The sequence below is a fragment of the Cetorhinus maximus genome, chromosome 10 (genome assembly GCF_964194155.1).
Source record: "Cetorhinus maximus chromosome 10, sCetMax3.hap1.1, whole genome shotgun sequence".
In the NCBI taxonomy this organism is placed as follows: domain Eukaryota; kingdom Metazoa; phylum Chordata; class Chondrichthyes; order Lamniformes; family Cetorhinidae; genus Cetorhinus; species Cetorhinus maximus.
Window position 1 is genome coordinate 70,180,390 of NC_135888.1, and position 13,638 is coordinate 70,194,027.

Here is a 13,638-nt window from a genome sequence, read left to right on the forward strand (position 1 = left end):
TGTGGGGTAATGTGAGGAGGCAGGCCTCCATGAGGTACCACAGCTTGTACAGGGATTGAACCCATGCTGTTGGCATTATTCTGCATTATATTCTAGCCAACTGAGCTAAACAACCCCCATATAATATCTATGATATTTTATATAATGAGCAAATAATTCATTTTTTCTTTATATTTCTTTTCAATATTAAACAAGTCATGAAACAGATTCTATACTGCAAGCATAGCAATTTATATAGCTACGGAAGTTGAATGCTGTAATGTTGTTACTATGCTTGCAATTTTGCACAACTCTTGAGTTTAAATGCACTGTGGAGGTTGTGATGGAAGATATGCTGAAAGTCAAAGGCTGGATTTCCAGCCTTTCCAGTATCTCAGTTTCCAGTATTATGCTTTATGCAGTTTCTGACAAAGTCAAGAATAATGATCCATGAATTGTCGTTGGCTGCAGTATTTAAGGAATTCTCATTTAAAGCACGATTTGGAAAAGTTAATGCAACATTTACAATGAAATCTGTTTCTTTCCATTTGAATTGTGTTATATTTGGTGGTGTTTCTATTGTAATGCTCTTTATTCCCACCTGCTGATAACTTTGGATTCATGTTACATATAACAAAGCAATCTGGATGTTTTCGTGCAACCATCTAGCTTTGAGGTTTATGGGCTGTAGGAATATGACTCGTATACAAGTTATTTTTGGTTCATTAGTTAGTGAATATCATCAAGAAGAGGCAACAAGGTTGCTTCTATATTCTAAGGTATGAAAACTTGCTGAAGGAGGTGATGGATGGAAGATTAGAGGGATGTAAACCAAGAGGAAGGATGAGAATTATAATGTTAGACAACTTGAAATTGATAATGGGCAGTTCCAGTGAGCAACTGAAGAGTAAAGTGTGAGATGGTGAGGTGTGGAGAAATGGGCAGAGGAACTGCCCTCAGGCAAATCACTAGTGCTTCTGTTTTGTCAGAATTTTGGGGTGCAGTAGTTTTGTTTTAGTTTTATTTTACCAAATTGCATGTTTAATGTTGGTGTAACACAATTATGGCTTTGCAATGATAAATCATAGAATGGTTACAGGTCAGAGGGAAGTCATTAGGCCTACCATGCCCATACCGGCTCTCTGCAAGAGCAACTCAGCTATTCCCACTCCCCCTCCATTTCCCCATAGCCCTGCATATTGTTTTCTTCAGGTGCTTACCCAATTCTCTTTTGAAAGTCTTGATTGTATCTGCTGCCTCTACACTCTCAATTAGTGAATTCCAGATCCTAACCACTTGCTGCATAAAAACGTTTTTCCTGATGTCACCGCTGGTTCTTTTGCCAACCATTTTAAATCAGTGTTTCTGTTTCTCGACCCTTCCACCAACAGTTTCCCCCCATCAACTCTGCCTTGACACCTCATGCTTTTGAACACTAGCAAATCTGCTCTCAACCTTCCTTTCTCTAAAGAGAATAGTCCCAGCTTCTCCAATCTATCCACATTACTGAAGTCGTTCACCCTGGCAACCATTCTCGTAAATGTTTTCTGCACTTTCTCTAATGCCTTTGCATCCTCCCTAAAGTGTCATGCCCAGAATTGGACTCAATATTCCAATTGAAGTGCACCTGTGATTTAGAAAGGTTCATTATTCTCTCCTTGCTTTTGCACTCTATGCCTTTATTTAAAAAGGCTAGGATCCTGTATGTCTTTTTAACCACTTTCTTAGCCTGCCCTACCACCTTGAATGACTTGTGCATGTATAAACTCATGTCCCTCTGCTCCCGTACCCCCTTTATAATAGTACCCTTTATTTTATATTGCCTCTTCTTGTTCTTCCTACCAAAATGAATCACTTCACATTTCTCTGTGCTAACTTTTATCTGCCACGAGTCTGCCCCAGAAGCTTGCCTATCACCATTTGAATTCTATCGCCATCCTCCTCACAATTCATACTGCTTCCAAATTTTGTGTCATTTGTAAATTTTGAAATTATGCATCGCACACCCAACTGTATGTCATTTACATAGATGAAGAAAAGCAACTGTCCCAGTAACAACCTGTAGGGAACCCCACTATACGTTCTTCCAGTCCGAACAACAAATGTTCTCTGTCCTCTCTGTTGCTTGCCACTCAGCCAACTTTGTATCTATGAGACTCAAAAGCAAAATATTGAAACTGAGATGACTGATGTCACATCAGCCATTCTCAATAAATAGATCATTAGGGCAAGAGACCACAGGGAGTAGGTCAGGTGGTAGGAGAATACTGGAGATGGGTAAAAGGGTCTGCTGATTGGGAGGAGAACTCTTAGCCAAAGAACTGTGCACAGAGGCAAAGGTGACAGAAGAGGAGCTTGGTGTCATGCTGAGCTCGAAATTGAAGTGGGGTGTAAGGGGGTGATGAGGCATTTTTTGGTTTTACTTTTGTTTTTCTCTAATTTTTGCTTTTGGGTGACAGCTGTTCATCATTCAGTTGTTGACACCTCTAGGCATATCTTTTGTTTCTTTACTTGTCCCATTAGCACTCCCTTTGGTCTTGCACCAGGAAACCTTTGTCATTTAATCCCTCCTGACTTCCACCGAATCATAAACCTTCCCTTTTGCCTTTTACCAGCCTACCCACTTTGACGTGCTGGAAAACAATTACATCTCTAACTGTTCCCAGTCCTGATGAAAGGTCATCGATCTGAAACATTAACTCTGTTTCTCTCTCCACAGATACTGCCCGACTTGCTGATAGCTTCCAGCATTTTCTGTTTTTATTTTGTATCCGTGCTGCCACTTTCTGATACCTAACAGTTTAAAGCAAAATGTGTCTAACCCATCTCCCGCGTCTCTGCCCTCACTCCTTCCTCTCCCTCTCAGAACCATGATAGGGTCCCCCTTGTCCTCACTTTTCACCCCACTGGCCTTCGTATTCAAAAGATCATCCTTCGCCGTTTCTGCCAACTCCAGCATGATGCCACCACCAAACTCATCTTCCCTCACCCTCACCTGTCGATATTCCATAGGGACTGTTCCTTCCAGGACACCCTGGTCCACTCCTCCATCACCCCCAACACCTCATCCCCCTCCTATGGCATTTTCCCATGCAAGGTGCAACATCTACCCCTTTACCTCCTCCCTCCTCACCGTCCAAGAGCCTAAACATTCCTTTTAGGTGAAGCAGTGCTTCACTTGCACCTCCTTCAATTTGGTCTATTGCATTCGCTGCTCCCAATACAGTCTCCTCTACATTGAAGAGACCGAACGCAGACTGTGTGACAGCTTTGCAGTACACCTTCGGTCTGTCCACAAGCATGACTCAGACCTTCCTGTCGCTTGCCATTTCAACACACCATCCTGTCCTCATGCCCACATGTCTGTCCTTGGTCGGCTGCAATGTTCCAGTGAAGCTCAACGCAAACTGGAGGAACAGCATCTCATCTTCCGACTAGGCACTTTTCAGCCTTCTGGACTTAACATTGAGTTCAACAACCTCAGACCATGAACTCTCTTCTCCTTCCTCACCCCTTTTTACCCCTTTTTTCAATATTCATTTTTATTTTTTATTTTTTATCCACTTATTTTTAATTATTTTCATTTTTATTCATTGTTTTATTCCCACCTTTTATCCTATTTTTGATCTTTTTTCCCACCACCGTTCCCTCCTCCTCCCCCCCCCCCCCCCCCCCCCCCCACACACACACACACACACACACCCACTAGGGCCATCTGTCACTTATTCATGTTATTCTTTCTAGAGTGCTTACCCTTGTCCTGCTATTACCACATTCAGATTTCTGACCTTAATGCTACCATCAGCATCTCCTTTAGCCAGTACCACTACCATTAACACCCCTTTGTCCTTTTGTTCATGACATCTTTGTCAATCTCTCCTTTGCCTCCACCTATCACTGGCCTTCTATCCAGCTTCACCTGCTCCACCCCCCTTAAACAGTCTAAATTTCACCACATTTTTGCTTCTCTTTAGCTCTGAAGAAGGGTCATATGGTCTCGAAATGTTAGCTCTGTCTTTCTCTCCACAGATGCTGTTAGACCTGCTGAGTTTTTCCAGCACTTTCTGTTTTTGTTTCAGTGTAAATCTGGAATCTGGGTCTGTCTCAATTCTGGAGCAAAATGGAACCCAACTCTTTGGAGAAAAGAGTCGTACATCATTTTAGTTTGACGTTGCATCAAGTGTAAGTCCAGTGTGTCTTGTTTCAAAAGTGTTCAGGGTCCATTGGACCCTACGAACACTTTGTAAGCCTACCTGGCTTTTGCAGAAACTAAAGATTTAAGTTTCTAACTTGTGGAGAGGTCTCTGTATTCACATGCATCCTAAATAGGAAAATTCAATCTCAAGCAGCAGCCAAATAAATTAACAGGATTCTGCCTAGCTGCAAGCAAACCTGCAGCTATTGGTCCCGAGTTGTTGGCTGAAGTGTAAATGCGCATACCCTGAATTTCATTCTACGATATACAATAACTTTTGGTGCATATACATTGTAACCTGATGCTAAATTGCATTGTAGATCCAGAATCAGATCATGATGACATGTGAGAGTCCATGGAGGACAGGAGCCTCACACCACTTTGGTTTATTACTGCAAGGTATATAATCAACAAATGCCAAAGGGATCCATCCCTTGGATCTCCTAATAGCTGTTAAGCCTATCTATTAGTAAAGGTAAAACGGCTATGGTTATTAATACTGGTTAAACATTCACATTTTAAATACTGGAAGTGTCCAAAAATTAGGGATCATAAATATGATAGTCATAAATAAATCCAATAAGAAATTCAAAAGAAACTTATATAGCCAGAGAGTGGTTAGAATGTGGAACTTGTTGCCAACTGGAGTGGTTCAGGTGAATTGTATAGATGCACTTGTGGGGAAGCTAGATAGTACATGAGGAGAAAGGAAGAGAATAATTTGATGATGGGGCCAGATAAAGTAAGGTGGAAGGAAACTCCAGTGGAGCATAAACACTGGCGCAGACCAGTTGGGCCGAATGTCCTGATTCCGTGCTATATACGTAATTCTATGTAAGAACTCTGCATAAGCAGTTAAGCACAGAACCCTGCCTCTTTTAAACAGCAGAATTGTTTATTCACTCCGATAGTGCAAACTAGGTCGCTGAAATCCGACCTGCAGCTACTGGTCTTTGGTAGCTACAACCTAAATGTAGCCTTTGTCTCTTGCAGACACTTGCTTCTTTCCTCAGTACTCCTGCCCTCTGGGAAGAGCGTATCCTAATGCAAATACTTCAGCTCTAACTTCTTTTTCAGTTGGCAACCCGTAAACGTAATTCAATCCAATTAATTTCTAAAGCAAGAAAATGCAGCGAACTTTCATTCCGAACATTCAGTAAAATCGGTATTGAGCCACACATTTTCTCATCAAAATAACCGAGAACATTTCCCCTGTAATCATGGGGTGTGCCGGTGGTTGTGCATGCCTCTTCCCAGTTTTTCAGTTTTCACTTGTAAAGGCGCATTTGTAAAGAGAATGTCTTTGGCATTTGAGTATTTAACTTGCACAAATCAAAAACAGAACGAATTCACCCCTGAGCTTTACAAGCCAGAGAGTCAAATACCGAAAAACTTGTCAATGTGACCGTGATGTTCGTACTCCGTTAGAACTGGACAATCTAAAAAGGATTGTGGAAGTACGGTTTTGTGAAGAGCAGACAGAATTATGTCATGTTCGATTCATTATTTTACACCCTAAAAAAATTCAAATAACGTACAGCACTAGTGTGATTGAAAACGTGTCCGTTTAAAAAAAGATCAAAAAGGAAATTAACATTGTCAGCGAAATTGTCAAGGGCATTCAAGTCAGTATTGTGTCTTAATGCTTATTCTAGTGAGTTTTGGTGAAAGACTGAAAAGCCGTGTTAATTTCATTCCAACAGCATTCACATGCGTATGGATATAGAGCTTTTTATTGAGTGTTCTTGTAACCCTCGCAAAAAAATGAAATAAACAAAAAGCAACATTGCACACTTTTTACTGTTTAAACAGCAGTTTTTTTACACTTCCGACGCTTACAAATTATTCATCATATTTGAAGATTCCAAACAACGTCGGCGTAATTTGATAAGCGATATTTTTATATAATGCCATGAAAAAGAAAGAAAATAGGAAGTAAATGGGCAGTGCCAGTGCATGATTTAAAGGTGTTTTATTCTACCTGCTCTATAACTACCTAACTCTGAACTCGGGGCTGCTAATATTTCGTTTTTTTTTCTGTACAAAGTGGTGTCATCAATACTATTTATACATTGTGCGTCCTTTAAATGAACCACCCACCCTTTACCATATTAACACTGCACTACGGAAGAAAGTCACAAATACAAAGCAATTTTATAAGACGAAATTCAAAAGTTGAATGAAGAAAGCGTATAAATTGCGGGTGGTTATGGCCGAGATTTTAACTACATTATTCCTTTTACAATAATCGGCGACTTTGTTTTCTGTCCCGTCATTTGATTCTGACAAGGTCAGTGAAGAAATACAATGTACTTATATACAAGAGCATTTTGGAGATTTAATCATGGCAACGGCTTCATTCAGTAAAATGGAATACTGCAAAATAAAAACTTCGGTAGAGGGCGAAATTAAGGTATGTTTTCCTTGCCCACTCCCCCTCCCAGAGCACTGAGAGTCTTGAAGATAGTACTTTTCTTTTAGCTCTGATTTGGTTGCATTGCCGAGTTGTTCATGATTTTTTTTTATTATTGTGTAACCTAAATAAACAGGGACAAAGCCTGCACCTCCTCGCCGTTCTGTCGAATAGTGAATGACCTGTGTAACTAGCCACTGGAGTGCGAATACCGTGCTATGCTCGAGTCAATGTCAACGTTAACATTACCACGCTCTGATTCCATGTAATGTAGAAACCCCAGTGTTCTGGTGGATTTGAGTCTGTACCGCAGTGTTCAAGTCATTGACAGTGAAGTTCATGTTCATAAAGCTGCCGGTCGCTGTAGAAGGAGGCACGGCTTGCACGCTCGGATAGTTACAGCTGTAGTTGGCAGTAGTGGCTGCACCACCGTAGTTGGTATAGTTTGCATAAGTGCCATAAGCGTAAGGGGTGATGTTCATGTTATATGGTGAATTATAAGGCGAAGACTCCCCCAGACACGGCTTCCCATCTCTGACTAGAACTGGTACCGCGATTCTTCTCGGAGGCGGGAGGCCGACCATTTCCAGAGATTTGTCCTGGCGTTGCCTTTTACATTTGTACCTGCGATTTTGGAACCAGATTTTAACCTGGGTGGAGGTGAGCTTCAGTATGTTTGCCAAATGGTCCCTCTCGGGCGCAGAGAGGTACTTCTGCTGTTTAAACCGCCTCTCTAGTTCGTAGACCTGAGCCTGGGAGAAGAGAACTCTTGGCTTCCTTCTCCTTCGACGGGGTCGCTCGGCTTCATCAGATTTCTGACCCTCCTTCTCCACGTTAGCTTCCATCAGTCGGCATTCTAAATTGCAAAGGAAGGTCATTAGTAAGAACCGAATCCTTACCCTTTTCCCCTGCACCTTTCTGCTTAAACCGTTTCTATCGTTGAATCAGCTTTCTCAAGGGTGAACCAACTCCGATCAATAATCGATCAAGGTAAAAGGTATGATCAATACATTGACATCTGTACGAAGTTTAATGAACACGAAGGTACAACGGCAGCACCATAATAGTTTTATGCTGCACAGCGCAATAGAAGGCCGGAAAAGCCCAGGAATTGGAGGTGCAGAGTTTCAACTTAAACTCGAGCTAATCTCTTTCAATGGGTTAAGTGTGAAGCGCTTCCCCGGTGTTTTGTATAACAAATCACTACTGTTGCTCTCAATGATTTTCAGTTCTAAAATAAAACATTAGAACGCTGTAAATGTTGAAGTTCAACCAGGACATCAATACCAAATGGTTCGTTAACACAAGATCAGAGGAGGGTACTTGACAAGGTCAACACGAGCACGTTGAAAAATGACAGGATATAAGGCACTTTAAATTGAACGATTTCTCCCTTCAACTTTAGAATTTCCTGACATTCTGCGTAAAATGTTCTGTATGAAAAGAAGTCAAGGTCACTATTTAAGCGTAAACATCATGACACACCAACGGGTTAGAGGTGAGGCTGGATGAATCTGATGGTGAAGTAAAAGGACTGTAAAATGTGTAATTCGTATAGTCATGTTTTCAACTACTGTGTTCTAAAGAACATATAAACTAATTATTCAACCTCTTGGGTAAATATATAAAAATGAACTCTGTTTAAAAACGTGGGAAATCTCTCGCCTTCCTAATGGGAAGTATATACCGAAGAAGTATAAACAATACTCCAATACATTAATAAGAAAGCACAGTTACAATCTCTGTCGGTTTTAATTAGTGGAATATTAGCACAGTGAACTCGGGAACACCTCACTCAGGTATTCCAATGTTTAGAACAAAAATAATTTAGCAAATCCAAACCTGGTGAGTTTAGTGTTACTTTTTAATAAAAACTGAGTGGAGGGCCACGCAAAGCCCCGGAACACGAAATGTTATTTTTTTCGCTCCTTTAGCTCGAAGTTGATCGCTAACTAGCGATTAGGCCGGGAACAATTCACACTTTCAAAATGAATGATTGTGTCCTCGAATGTCTATTGTGTAGTACTTAAAACCTGCAACTAACATAGAAACAAGAGCAATAATAACAATGAATATCTGAAATAATTAAAACAGAAAATTCAAAACTATTTAATATTTTACATTCAAATCAGTATATACTGATATGTATATCAATAGAATCAATTAGAAATTGGTCCTCCAATGTTTATTTTGTCCATAACAATACATCATTGAGAGTTATTTGAATGATGAATGAATATCGAATTCATTTTTTGAAAAGGATGTCAATCGATATCTATCTGAAACGTGAAGATTTCCTCACTGTGCTTCAGAAATAAACACATGCAGTTTTTATGTAAATTTATTATATAGATTTATATTTCCACTGTGCTAGGTTTCTGTTGTAAACTCTTATTTTAGTTCATTTGCCTGATTTAAATCTGATTTAACGTTTTCCAGTTATGAGTTACATTTATTCAGACATTTTATTAGTTTGGACCTGGAGGTCTCACCCAGATCAGCGGCCAGACACTTACAGGTATATCATGCGAAACAAATAATTGTAGGCACTTATAAACATTGTACGTGAAGTGAACGGGTTTTAAATATTTGTAAAAATCCTTTTTACCCTTAGATTTTCCCGTGGCACCGCTGCTTGTCTTTGCTTCTCTGCTGTCGATTTCCAAATAATTATTTGCGAATGAACTGCTTGAATAGTTGGGATGATTTTTGCAGGAATTCAGTTTGGGCAGGAGCTCATTGTATGTTGCCAGGGATTGCGTTTCACTGTAGTGCTGCTGTTTGGCCCGTGCTAGCATACACGAGGCAGGGGAGGGAGGCAAGTCAAGCCCCGCCGAGTCACCCAGAGACGCCATGTCAGGATGGTGCTGAAGATTTAAAATATCCTTCACTGAGAATGGGGTCGAAGTTGCTGCGCCGGCAAACATGTTCAGAATCAACTATTGCATCCAAAGTGACCTCAGAAGGCGACGTCTTGGAAAGGTTATAGTGAGAGATATATTTGGTCATCGGAATAAGCTAAAACAAATAATTAATAATCATTCAATTTAGTTATTGGGTGGCGCACCGTTCATCTGCCCTGCAGTTTGACTGGAATATCTGGCAGTGGGATGTGCTGGTGCTATCTGACATCAGTACACTGGGGTGGGGGCGGGGGATTGGGGGGGTGGTGGCGGGGGGGGGCGGGGGGGTGGCGGCATTGGATCACTGAGGCCAGCGTATTATACAAACAGCTATTGGTCTAAGGCACCGACAGTGAGGCGATCGGCTGATACACCTAATATGGCCTAACACGAACACGATTCTTTTTCATATCAGTTTTTCCTTTAAAATCCTTACAAAAATGAAAACTTTTTAAGCAATGGAAAGTTTGATTTTTTAAAAAGCACAGAAAATAATATTAAACATATATTTGAGCAAAGTGTGTTTGTTCACTTTCGGTGACCCAGTGTATGTAATCTCATGAAATAACAAGCAAACTGAGACTAATTTTTACAGAACACACAGCGTTTATCGAGGTCTCCTCGAAAAAAGCAGACCACATTGATAAAAGTGCGAGTGTGTTTATGAGTGACTGTGTGTGTGTGTGTCAGTGAGTGAATATGTGTGTGCGTGTGTGTGATTGTGTGTGAATATGTGTCTGTGTGAGGGTGTGAATATGTGTGTGTATGAGTGTGAGTGAATATGTGTGTGAATACATGGTTGTGTGTGAGTATGAATGAATATGTGTGAGAGTGAACGTGTGTGCGTGAATGTGTTTGTGAGTGTGAATGTGCGTGTTTGTGAATTTGTGTGCCTGAGTGAATATGAGTGTTTGTGTAAGTGTGAATATGTGTGTCTGTCTGTGAATGTGTGTTTGTAAGTGTGAATGTGTGTGAGTGAATTTGTGAGTGTTTGAGTGCGAATGTGTGTGTGTGAATGTGTGTGTCTGAGAGTGTGTGCATCCGCGCCCTCATATTACCCTAAACAACAAGTTGCTTATTATTAGACAAGACTCCTTTCGAATAAAAGCTTGAAGAAGTCATGCGGACTCGAAACATTAACTCTGTTTCTCTCTTCACAGACGCTGCCAGACCTGCTGAGCTTTTCCAGTACTTTCTATTTTTATTTCAGACCCCTTTTGAACCCACGTTTTGCATCACCTATCGATTACTATCTTCTCTCTCTCTTACTCTCTTTAAACTTGGAGCTGTCCTGCACTACGGGCTTTCTCTTTGCTGCCTCATTTTGAACATGGAATACTTAGACTGACTAATTGAAGGAGAGCAAAAAAGAATTCATTAAAGCTTAGCGCACAAATTCTTATGTGCTTTCTGTGAATCTGACTTTTATAAAGCCTACTCTCGTAATTGAGGTAATCTACTTGGGTAAGCCCATTTTATGTTGAATAATAATATTTTGCAGAGAGTAATGTTTGAACAGGAGCCTATAGCACTTCAATTTGAACACCAACATTGGATTTTTTTGAGCTTCTTACTTCTCCGGCCCAGGACCAACCGGGCAGGTGGACCATAAGCAATAGATATTTACTGGGACTTCCAAACGGATGGGAATTACAATATTTAAATGCTGAATATTGAAAAAAATTAAACCAACTCGTTTGCAACAGCGGAAAGGCCTGTCACCTTCAAATTCACTCGAGCGCAAGCGATCTTTCTGCTGATTCCTCATGAAGTGGAGAACAGGACAACAACTAAACAATTGGACAAGGCTGGGCGGTCTGAGAATTCACCTGAAGTGTGAGATGGAATAGAACCCACCTAGTGAGAGCTGGAAACTGTGGGCCAGCAACAACTTCAGACACGCCGACCGCTGATAAAGAGTTTGGATAAGGGACGATTAGGAGGACTGTAAACGTAAAGAGGAAACAGTGGACAGCGTGCTAACAGATAAACAAACAAACAAAAACCCACGACGTTGGATGGAACATAAACTTGTCATTTTGACGTTGCTGGAATGTCCGCATTTAGTTATCCCATTGAATGTAACGAAGCTGCACCTGGAAACAGAATTATAAATTATGAAATTATAAATAAATTATTTTTAAAAAATCACTGCTCCGAGACGGACGTCTTGACTCAGCTGAGTAAGAAATGGGTATCGCTATTTTTACTTAAGAGTGGCAAAGCAAAGAAAGCATTTTCATACAGCGGTCCTTACAATGAGAATTACAGCCCAGTGGACCGAATGACATGAGGCAATCTACCAACAGCTTTATCCAAGCCATTTTCAGCCCAAGTTCGGTGCTTTTATTGATACCCTTCGGGAATCAATTCATATTCTAAAACTGAAAGTGGAATTTAGCCTCAGAATAATGACGCAAGAGAATACACAATACAACGTCTGGAATTGTGGAGAGTACATGAAGTTAACATTAATTCAATACAGTCCGTTGTACCTGTAAATAGTATAGTTGGAAAACTATAACACTTGAAATTCCCAATAGCTTACCTCTTCCAGTTTATTGTTTATAAGACGTCTAGATGTTACCTTTTGACACTTCTTAATATTTTCTATATTTAATATTGTACTGGTTAAATTATATATTGAAGTGTAGCAAAAGTATTCCGTTACATGTACAAAACTGGAGCAATTTCCTGATCGTTTATTTCATGGTGATTTGCAGTATCAGTCACAAAGATACTGGGTTTTACATTATTTAAATTGTACAATTCTGTAAATTCAGAAAGAACAAAGATTCGTCTGAAGGTTAATCACTCATCACTGGTGTCACTGTAGCTGGGTCAAAGAACGGTTATTCCGTTACTTTCACACTCATATCATTCGGAAATAGAAAAAAAGTATTGCATTTACATAGCACCTTTCACGTTTTCAGTCTGTAGCCAATGAAAGTATTTTCAAAGTGTAGTCACTTTTGTAAGGTAGGAAAGACAGCAGCACACAGCAAACTCCCACAAACAACAACGTGATAGTGACCAGATAAACAGAATTTGTGATGTTGATTGAGGGATCAATTTTGGTCAGAACATTGGGGATAACCCGCCCCCCCCCGCCCACCTCGTCTTCGAAATGGTAACATGGGATTTTTTATATCTACTTGAAAGGGCCCCAGTTTAATATCTCATTGGAAAAACAGGCCCCCCGAGAGTGCAACAGCCTCTATACGGCAGTGGAGTGTCAGCCGAGATTTCCGTGCTCAAGTCTCTGAAGGGGGCCTTGAACACATAACCTTGTGACTTAGAAGTGACCGTGCTGCCCACTGAGCCACAGCTGACATTGTAACTAAGGTGGATAAACTATTCAGTACAGTCATGGCGATATTTCGGACACACAGCTGACCGAAGCTATGGGCGGGGATGAATTGCTTTCATCGTTGACCAGATGGTTTCCCTCCATCTTCGACAGTTTTTTGCATTGATGTCTGGGTATCCTCGGCACATGCTCATTTTCAGCAATATGACCATCAGTGTAAGACAAATCCTTGATAAAGATGTGCACAATGTGAATTCCAGCCTCCATTGTTATCATAATTCTGCCTGTAACTAAGTTAAAAAGTGTGAAGGTCATTACAGATCTTTATCAACACCCGATACTGCGAACTGCTATGATTTCCAAAACAACACCAACAATTGGCACATCTTAGACTATTCATTCGTGGACCCACGGCAGACAGCAACAATCGTACGAACAATGCTTGACACAATCAGAGGATTTCCAAGATTGACAAAGTTGGTTAAAACAGCACGTTGAATTCCGTCTTTTTTAGCCATTATTTTGATTATTAACTGAAGGAACTAGGAAATATCCATTTCCGCCAGACTGCATGGTGAGCGTTAGCCCTATTGTCCCTGTTCGCAAAGCCGTAATTTTCACAACCAAGAATAAGTGCTAATCGCATCTCGTTTCAGCATTTGATTGTAAAAATATGTATAAGACGTGGTTGACCGGTGGGGCTTTAAGAGCATAGTCAGAAACAAAGTATGGCATTTATTGTTCGAAATATAGCTCTAATATATTATGATTATGCAGAAATCCAACGTGTGACCCCCCACAAGGCGATTTGGGGATGTGGGGGGAGGGTGAGCACTTC

The 13,638-nt window shown here is 40.6% G+C and overlaps 1 protein-coding gene across 1 annotated transcript; it reads right to left on the minus strand.

Annotated features, from left to right (window-relative positions):
* Positions 1–5,956: 5,956 nt before the first annotated feature.
* On the minus strand, positions 5,957–9,692 carry nkx2.5 (NK2 homeobox 5). Its single transcript, XM_078549678.1, has 2 exons — positions 9,196–9,692; positions 5,957–7,443 (listed from the first exon to the last, which is right to left on the minus strand). Exons 1-2 carry the CDS (start codon positions 9,512–9,514, stop codon positions 6,833–6,835), a joined length of 930 nt encoding a protein of 309 aa, XP_078405804.1. The 5' UTR covers positions 9,515–9,692; the 3' UTR covers positions 5,957–6,832.
* Between the last annotated feature and the right edge of the window lie 3,946 nt (positions 9,693–13,638).